The sequence below is a fragment of the Ostrea edulis genome, chromosome 3 (assembly GCF_947568905.1).
Source record: "Ostrea edulis chromosome 3, xbOstEdul1.1, whole genome shotgun sequence".
In the NCBI taxonomy this organism is placed as follows: domain Eukaryota; kingdom Metazoa; phylum Mollusca; class Bivalvia; order Ostreida; family Ostreidae; genus Ostrea; species Ostrea edulis.
The window spans coordinates 49,999,562-50,009,759 of NC_079166.1; the positions used below are offsets into that span (position 1 = coordinate 49,999,562).

General features: G+C 33.8%; 1 protein-coding gene across 1 annotated transcript in view; it reads right to left on the reverse strand.

The window, feature by feature from the left end:
• The window catches only part of LOC125676026 (neuropeptides capa receptor-like), a 49,764-nt gene extending 40,537 nt beyond the window's left edge, over positions 1-9,227 (reverse strand). The window contains exon 1 of the mRNA XM_048913918.2: positions 8,791-9,227. Coding sequence (XP_048769875.2) covers positions 8,791-9,073 — 283 coding nt within the window. The 5' untranslated portion in view covers positions 9,074-9,227. The remainder of the gene's footprint in view (positions 1-8,790) is intronic.
• Between the last annotated feature and the right edge of the window lie 971 nt (positions 9,228-10,198).

Sequence of the window (10,198 nt, forward strand, 5' to 3'; positions counted from 1 at the left end):
CTTAACATTTTATATTTCAACATACTTAACATTTTATATTTCAACATACTTAACAGTTTATATTTCAACATACTTAACATTTTATATTTCAACATACTTAACATTTTATATTTCAACATACTTAACAGTTTATATTTCAACATACTTAACAGTTCATATTTCAACATACTTAACAGTTCATATTTCAACATACTTAACAGTTCATATTTCAACATACTTAACAGTTCATATTTCAACATACTTCAACATACTTAACAGTTTATATTTCAACATACTTAACAGTTCATATTTCAACATACTTAACAGTTCATATTTCAACATACTTAACAGTTCATATTTCAACATACTTAACAGTTTATATTTCAACATACTTAACAGTTCATATTTCAACATACTTAACAGTTCATATTTCAACATACTTAACAGTTTATATTTCAACATACTTAACAGTTCATATTTCAACATACTTAACAGTTCATATTTCAACATACTTAACAGTTTATATTTCAACATACTTAACAGTTCATATTTCAACATACTTAACAGTTTATATTTCAACATACTTAACAGTTCATATTTCAACATACTTAACAGTTCATATTTCAACATACTTAACAGTTTCAGGACATTGTTTCCCTTCCATATGTTATTTCCATACAAAAATGTATCATTTAGTTATGTAAAAATAAAGAATAATGTATGAACTTTTTCTCCTGTTGTTCCTCCTCATTAACATTACAGATAGAATTTATGTAGTCAGCTTAGTGCTTTTCAGTACTTTGATTCTCTTTATATACGCCAAAATACGCATGCAAACATCAGCCACCATATTTTCAAAATATCTCGATTTACCGCCCAGATCTGTGATCATTAGTGGTCACCTTCGATTGTCGGTGTAACATTTTAATACTGACCCCGTTGAAAAACGACCCCAAGGGAACGAATCTATGATCAATTTTCAACGTTGACCCAGAACATTCATAACTTAACAAACCTCTCAAGCGTGAAATATTGAGCCTTGATAAAAAAAAATTACCCATAGAGATCATTTCTGGTGGGTCCAAATTTCAACATTGATAAATAACCCTAAAGTGCAAAATGTTTTCTGTACAGTCCATATTTCGGACAAGTTGTGGGGTCATATTTCAACACTGAACGATGACCCCTCCCCCCCCCCACCCCTCCCCCCCCCCCCCCACCCCCACATATACACAATGTCTCTTTGCAATTCATATCTAAGTAAGGTAGTAAGGGTCATATTTCAACCTTAAGAATGTCCCAAATATACAAAAAAAATCTGTACAGACAGTTCATATTTTGGTCGAGTGGTGGGGTACTAATTTCAATATTGAAAAATGACCCCCAAATATATAAAATGTTTTGTGCAATCCATATCCCATACAGATAGAAAGGGTTCATATTTCAACATTGAAAATTGACCCTAAACGTACAAAACGCTTTCTGTACAGTCCATATCTCGGTTATATCTGGGGTCATATTTCAACTTTAAAACATGACCCCAAATATACAAAATGTTTCTTTACATTATGTATGTAACCTTCAAGTATCCGTTAGAAATGACCCCATTACAGGTCACTATCCAATGTTACACCGGCCATATGAATTATATTTAAGGAATGACTTTAATTCTGGGGCAAGTTATACGAGTATAACCTGGTTTGGATCAGTCAACTGAGCCGCGCAATGATTTACTTAGCAACAACGACGAAGCGTCTACATGTGGCTGCGAAGGTCGCCATCTTAACTTGTTGTCAATTTGTCTTACTTAGTTCAACAGAGCCTAGCCTATTTATTAAATTATTGTACCGAAGGTGAAGTTTGTCATGATGGAAAATATGTGTAGACTATGCATGCAATGCGTATTTAGCTGCCCTTTAGAGATCGACTTTGAAGTCGCTCATCTCCGACAGATTAAGAAAATACGGGAAATTGCATTGTTTAGGCCTAGATCTACCCAAAGTAAGTCTTCAAATATCAGAAAATGCAATAATTTGCGGCTTTTAACTCTGTGAAAATTTCTACTACATGAAAACTTACCCTTGCATGCAACGATTACGTTGTCACTAATGGTAAACCCAACACAAAAAAATATGTAAGCAAGTGACAAATCGCGATCCACATGTCAATGTGACTGACGTCATGTGGTAAAATGTGACATATGATTTTTTTTGTTTGCTTTGTTTAAAGGCGGATCAGCAATGAAATAACACCACCCCCCCTTTTCCCCAGTGAGAAATGTATTTGAAAATGAACAGGACAATGCTTACTTGGTAAATCATTAATTCGAATATAATATCTTTGTTTTAATCTATTTTAAAATTATTCGATCACCATACAGAGAAAGATGATTAGCGTACAAGTAGATACTAACTGACAAGAAAACAGTATGTGTATCAAACCGAAGTATCTTATTGCACACGTTGACTCTCTATTCCATAGAAGGCTGAAAACAGTGCTGCGATGTAAATTTAGAGAGAGAAGAAAAAATAGTTCCGGCTTCTGGTTGTCAAGGGGGTGTTTCCCCGTACCAAACCAGGTTATACGATTGGTTATACAAAAATAACCTGCGTTCCTCAATTGGAATTTGACCAATCAGAGACAAGGATACAATAAGAATTAAATTATATCAACATAAACAAAAACATTTTGACAAAGAACGGTCGCAAATAATTTGTCTCATTTCCTTGACGTAATGAATGTTAATTTTGCATGAGCACAAGTAAAGTGTATCAATGATGTAGATTAATTTCTTCATATACTGCCATGTTTATTCCCTCACCTTACCCTCCAGGGCCATTATTTGAATGATTTGGATTCCCTCATCTTACCCTCCAGGGCCATTATTTAAATGAATTGGATTCTCTCATCTTACACCTACCCCCCCCCCCCCCAACCATATTTGAATGAATTGGAATCTGCATTACCTGACCATGCTGGTCTTGAGAAGACGATGCAAAAATTTGATCCCTTATTGAGACCACATCCTACACCCCGGGACTATGATTTGAACAACCTTGAATCTGCACTACCTGTGCATACTTGCATATTAATATAACTAATCAGTAATCATGAAACTGTTTCTCTAAAGAAAAAAAAAAGAAAATATATTTTTCCTTATTAATATGTATTCTTACATATACAAGTGCCTAAGGATATGACCCTACTGTTTGAAAATTTCCCTTGGCAGAATGTAAAAGGCGACGTCTGCATTTTTGCTGAATGGCAATATATCGTAAAATCCTGTGTCTCAAGAAAATTTAATTAAACACGTTTTTATGCCCCCCTTCAAAGAAGAGGGGCATATTGGTTTGCACCTGTCGGTCGGTCGGTCGGTAGACCACATGTTGTCCGCTCAATATCTTGAGAACCATTCACTTGATGATAATGATATTTCATATGTGGGTTGGTTATGAAAAGAAGAGGACCCCTATTGTTTTTCAAGTCAAAAGGTCATGAAGATGATCCCTATTGATTTTAAGGTCACATGGTCAAAGGTCAAGGGTCAAACTGGACGTAGTAATATACTGTCCACTCAATATCTTGATAACCCTTTTGCTTGACAGACATCAAACTTAGTACACTGGTACATCTTCAGGAGAAGATGATCCCTATTGATTTTGAGGTCAAAGGTCAATAGCTGAACTGGACATGGTAATATATTGTCTTCTATATTTTAAGAATTATTTGCTTGATTCACACCAAACTTGGTACACTGGTACAGCATAAGGAGTAGATGACCCCTATTGATTTTTAGATCACATGGTCAATCCACTCTTGACATAGGAAGATATTGTCTGCTCAATATTTTGAATTGATAATACTACTCTCAATTAAATGTTTGTGTATAACCCTTTTCAATTTTGCACCATGGGGGGCATATGTTTTACAAACATCTCTTGTTTTAAACGTTTATCCAAGAAAAGGTTTTCATTCAGGAGAAGGCTTATGTAGGCGATGCTTGCTGCATAATCCTTATTATGTTATACATAATAAAATACTGTTTAAATCAAAGAGTTTTCATGAAAATTCAAAATAAATATCTGCAAAAAATAAAGATTTATTTGAAATTGTCCTTGTTTTAGATGAGGCCGAGCACCTTAGGACGTACATCAAAACCACTCGATTTGATCAGGATTGGATGAAATAATACTTCAAGCCTTGTTTCCATTGTCAAAATTAGACAAAATGGATATTTGTGAAGAATCATTAATACTATCAAAAATGCTTACAACGTATATGTTTCTATTCTTTATCATTGTACATGTAACTAAATGTACTTGTAATAGGGACTGTTACGGATGTTCGCGAAAAATTCCCCCATTGAAAAAGTGATGCCATATTGTGCAGAACTAATCATTTCACATTCTAAGTTTTTATAGTATATACCTATGATGTTAATATCATTCCACGTTTCTCGTTCACAAAAGATTTAAAGGTTATCAAATAATAGAAAATCCAAACTGAATGCATCTGTTTGTGCGTGCGTGAAAGTGATTTTGGTGATGCTAATTATTAGCAGAGAGTCCAAAATATATCAGTAACATAAAGAACATGACCCACAAACCATGAAAAATGGCCTAGCCTGGGATATTGATGATTTCCGTATATAATATTCTTCGGGATATAGGCTTTCTAGAAATGTTTATCTTTCCCATATCTTATACTTTTCTCTTACTGTGACGTTTAATATCAGGTTCTTGAATGTTCAAAAAATTGTCATTTCGGGATACACGTCACAACAATAGCCTCCAATACCATGTACAATGTTCGTGAAACTATAGATTACTGAATATATCAAGTTATGTGCACTAGAATGACTAAGATGGCTTATTCAATTATTATGATAAGCATTAATTATAATATTTCTGGCCAATTTTGAGAAATAGAAAATTAGAAGTCTTGAAGTCTTTCAAAAATATTAAAGATCAATACCTGATGAAAGAAGTTAAAAATTACAATGCACGCGCATTCCCGCACACGTAAATTTAATTTAACGTCTATGGTTCACACTATTCATTAGGCATTCATATTGTAAACCTTCAGCAAAAAATGCATTTCATTTTAGTCTTTAATTAGAACGTTATGGCGATTTTAGTACCAATAAATAAACGAAAATCAATGCACTTTTTATACACGCTCACATTTTTGATGTCATTCAACATACATTGGTATCATATACCTGCAGTATGAATTTCATAATGTTTGCATCATAAATAGGAAAGTTATGGTGATTGTAAAACTGTCGAATCAGAATTCAGCACACGTGCATTTACGTGCTGGTCAGTAATTTTGACCATAACAGGTTGTAATGAATACCAAGATACATCTACAACACAAATTTCAAAAAATGAAAACGAAATAGTTACATATGGTCCTTCAAAAGAATGAACGTTCAAAAGATAATGCACGTGCATTTTTATTACATATTTAAATAGATATTTATGTTGTACAATTTAAATCTTTCCATTCCCTTTATTCATAATGCACTCTTCTCACATATCTTCTGTATATTTCCTAGGCTAGCCGCTATCTTCATACTTGATGCTTTTAAAATCCGTCAGAACTTCACAAAAAGACATTCTAATATCATTCCATCTTCATTTATGTGTTTGTTTAAACATTGTAAAAATATTAATCAGTGACATATAGGTCCTTTGGGCCGGGTGTAAAAAAACTACGTTTATTGTAAAATTTATTGTATAACTGTATCATTACACATGTCACTATAATAAACAATTTACTTACTACTTACATAGGAGAGCTACCGACGTTTTAGTATCATCCAATCAAAATGAAGTACACGTGCGTGCACGTAAAGATTGGTGATTTTGACCATGAGAATCAAGTCTAGGGTCTCAAGATATACCAACGTTATAGATTTCAAATGAATTCAGGGGACAACAAAAAAGTTGGACTGATTTCGAAGTTAGTATACGAAAAATACAATGCAGGTGCATGCATTTTCAGAGATAATTAATTTCGTTATCATCCTAAAAAGGTTTAAAATGTAAAGAAGAAGAAACCGAGTAAAAACAATATGTTCCCAAACTTTGTTTGCGGAACATAATAATATATTAATCCCACACAAACTCATACCCACTTAAACTTTCATCATCACACAAGTACAGCTTTTTAAAAAAGCTTTCCGTATTTACAAACAATCCTTTGAAGAAATGTTGATGAGACACAGTGAAACAGATGCGTGTAAACACGGGTGTGGAAGTTGATACAAATATAGTGCAAAGTACGTAGTTTTCTTCTACACACATATATAAAATTTTCATTATGCGAGAATGCAGTTTTCTTTTGCACACATATATAAAATTGTCATAATGCGTGAATGCAGTTTTCTTTTGCACACATATATAAAATTGTCATTATTCGAGAATGCAGTTTTTTTAGGAATTGAGTCTTTCAGGCGTGGAAATTGAAACCTAAAATATGAGTCATGTTCTATTCACAAGGACATGGTTTTATAGTTTAGTATGAAAGAGAATTTTGACTATAAAACTTATACCGTCAGGCTATAAATATGGGAAGAGGGTGTTATAACAGTTTTTACAATCATATATGGACATGCAAAAATATGTAAATAAATATATTAAAATATAGAAATGGTCTTAAAACTGGCTTAAAGAATTAAAATGTCGAGTCCCTTTTAGTCAGTGTAATCAAATCAAAGAGTCAATACACGAATTCTCCTCCGGCAAGCTGGGGAAAGGCGTCTCGAGGTTGTTTCTCCGCTTGCAGGAAAACCACGTAGAAGAATGTGATTCTATAAGAGATTGCTTTCTGTTTTCTATTCTTTTTTTTTTAAATTGGAAAGCTTGTAAAATTGTTAAGTTGTATGCAAATTAGATCAGTACTAAATTATCTCCGTTGCAAAGAATAGCGTTTCAACCCATGAAAATATTGTGAATTTTCACATCATGTATTTTTCCATCAATCACTTGCAAGGAAACGAAGAAATTTCAACTTTATATACCGTTTTCTAGGGAAGGCAGTAATTACTGGTCGCCTCCTGGCGGGCGGTAATACTCTTAAAGTAACAAAATGTAAGTGATGCTTTAAATATTCACAGAATATTGCCGAAAATGCATCGGTATACCCTACCCAAAAAATGTCAGAATGTGAAAATTTGGAGCGGGGTACATTTTTACAGTATGCCCATATCATATTCATTTTACACAATTCGTCTTCAAATTACAAAAGACGGCGATGTCGTCACTCTGGCACACCAAAGTACCGTTGAGGAATGCGATGCGTGTATGAATCTTGACAAATTCAACGACTGTTTAAAAGACGTAGAGGATGAGTTTCACTTTATTTTGAAATGTCCAAAATACCAAGAAATACGCAATTTATATATCAAAAAGTATTATTTTAGACGTCCAAGCGTTTTCAAATTAATTCAATTATTAAGTGTACAAAATGTTAAAGAATTGCGAAACTTAGGAAAATTTTTATTCCTAGTAGAGAAAACAAGAAAAGATAATTCATAATTGTAATTACACCCCATTTCTTTTTCTCATTTAACACAATTTTTTTCCCTTCTATTTTTATTTTCATACAATTCTCACGCAATCACCTATATTACAAATATTATCTTTTATACTTATATGTATGTGTATGCTGATCTATAGCTCTGATTATGTGTATGTTGTTCACCTTATATTTCATTATGTATAAAATTGTATATCTGATGTGCCAGATGGCACAAAGAAATAAACTGAACTGAACTGTGAACTCCAACAGAAATGAAAGTAGAATGTAAATACATGAAGGCATAAGCTGCGACGGTTCACATCGGCATAATGAAAGTAGAATGTAAATACATGAAGGCATAAGCTGCGACGGTTCACATCGGCATAATAAATACATGAAGGCATAAGCTGCGACGGTTCACATCGGCAGAAATGAAAGTAGAATGTAAATACATGAAGGCACACGCTGCGACGGTTCACACCGGCAGAAATGAAAGTAGAATGTAAATACATGAAGGCATAAGCTGCGACGGTTCACATCGGCATACTTTTTCATGAAAACGGTTTTGAGTGCAGCAGTGCATGCCCATGGAATGTATTTTCAAAAATGAAATTTATTTCTTAATAATAGTATATAACGAGAATAGAAGTACATGCATGCTTTACGGCATATTTTCTATGATGCGCTACCACAATTAAATGTGTAAATTGCATGTCTACTGGAAAAAAAAACCCCAACTTATACATATATTTTTTAAATGTTAATATATTTGTTGTTGTAATTGTTTTCAATCAGACCGCTCTCTTGTGAAATAGGCTCGTTTAATTTAATTTGCTTGCTTTGCATTGACCTGAAATTGGTACAGTATATTAGTACTATCAAAGATAATTCACTTCATAATCTACAACTAAGTTCAAAATGTTTTGTATAGCGACCACAGAATTTGTACAATTAATAAGATTCATTAGTGAAGACTGGATCCATCGATGGCTCCTATGATGTGCGCAAAAATCTGACAGAGATACTTCAGCAAATTATGATCAAATCTGGCACAGGAAATTGCTTAAGAACTTTAGAGCATTTAACAATAATTCATTTGACATGAGAGAGAGAGAGAGAGAGAGAGAGAGAGAGAGAGAGAGAGAGAGAGAGATTCAAAATGAACTTAGTATACAGTATTTATAATACATGTATATTCAAAAGATTTTATTCTCTCCAAAGAAGTCGGGGCTGTAAACAATCGGAAATTCAAAATGAATTGATCTGTAATGATAAAATACGTACCCAGAATCAGAGTGGCCAGATCAGATACGGATAAATTGAACAAGTAGTAATTAGTAGCCGTGTGCATGTGACGGTTTCTGGCGATTACAATGCACGTGCATACATTGCCGACAGTTCCCGACAGAAATATTGCTACATACACAGTGGTCAGAATGACTAGAGTTGGAGTGTCCAGATGTCGTGGACCCAAGTTCCGCTCCAGATATATCTGTAGATTGAGGTCAGTTCCGTTCAGGAAGGATTTGTTGTAGTTAATTTGTTCTCCTGCACTGACGTTCTCCATTGTTTAAAAATCCCACCTTCTTGAAGCCTCAACTGCACTCTATCATTAACCTTAAAATCAATATGTAAAATTATGAAGTAAAACGTAATCTCCTTGAAATCAACATTACCATAGTAACAGTTTCATATCCATTTGATCACTGAAAAAGTACATCCTTTTCCAATATCACCATTTTAATTAAAGTCGACATATATTATAGAAATGAAATGATTACGTTGTAGTATTGACACTGATCAGATCTGATCGGACACGGCCGATCACGCGGCATCAGATAGCGGAGCGCGGTTTTACACCGGTCGCTTTAGTGCGTAAAATTGATCCGAGAATTGCTCTATCATGAATTATTTCTTTCAATTTTGATCACGTCATTTCAGAGACTTGAATTTGAATGCCGATCGGACAATCGTCCAATGGTATGGTTTGAACGTATTTTATTGTAGTACAATTACACTGGGATCGGACACCAGTTCTATTTAGACCGCCCTCTCTCTACATACATGGCAGTAACACAAATACATGTATTTCATACCATGCATGGTGACTATATAAAATCAAATTTGAATACGGGTGTACTGGGAAATTCAACTTGTATCATTTCAAATATACATAGTAGATTGATTACATTAATATTACTATATAGATTGATTACATATGTTTAATAAATGTGTGATAAGAGAGAAAGGATATTCATTTTCCCCATTACTTAGAAAAACATCACCCCACAGTAAAACAATGTGGTCGCAATATGAAGTTTGTCAACTAAAAAAGAAATAATGATGGTCATCCTAAGAAATCCTATTGCTGCTTCATCACCGCCATGGTTCGATAACACGATGGGACGATGACCAGTACGATGGAGATGGCGATGGTAAAATGTCTCCATAAACACAAATGTAAGAATGCATTATTTTGAAAGAAACTTGAATTTGAATGAAAGGCGTTTTTATTTTGTAAATATAAGATTACAAGAGATAGACAAGTCAATGTCTTTGTCATCTTTGTAAATAACAATAGCTTCAATGCAGGAAAGGAACGTTAACCTTAAGATATTGTCAGGTTCATCGGTCCTCTTAGTTGTACCAGCAGTCACGGATGATCCTAATGAAGCGCTCTCACTTTCAATAC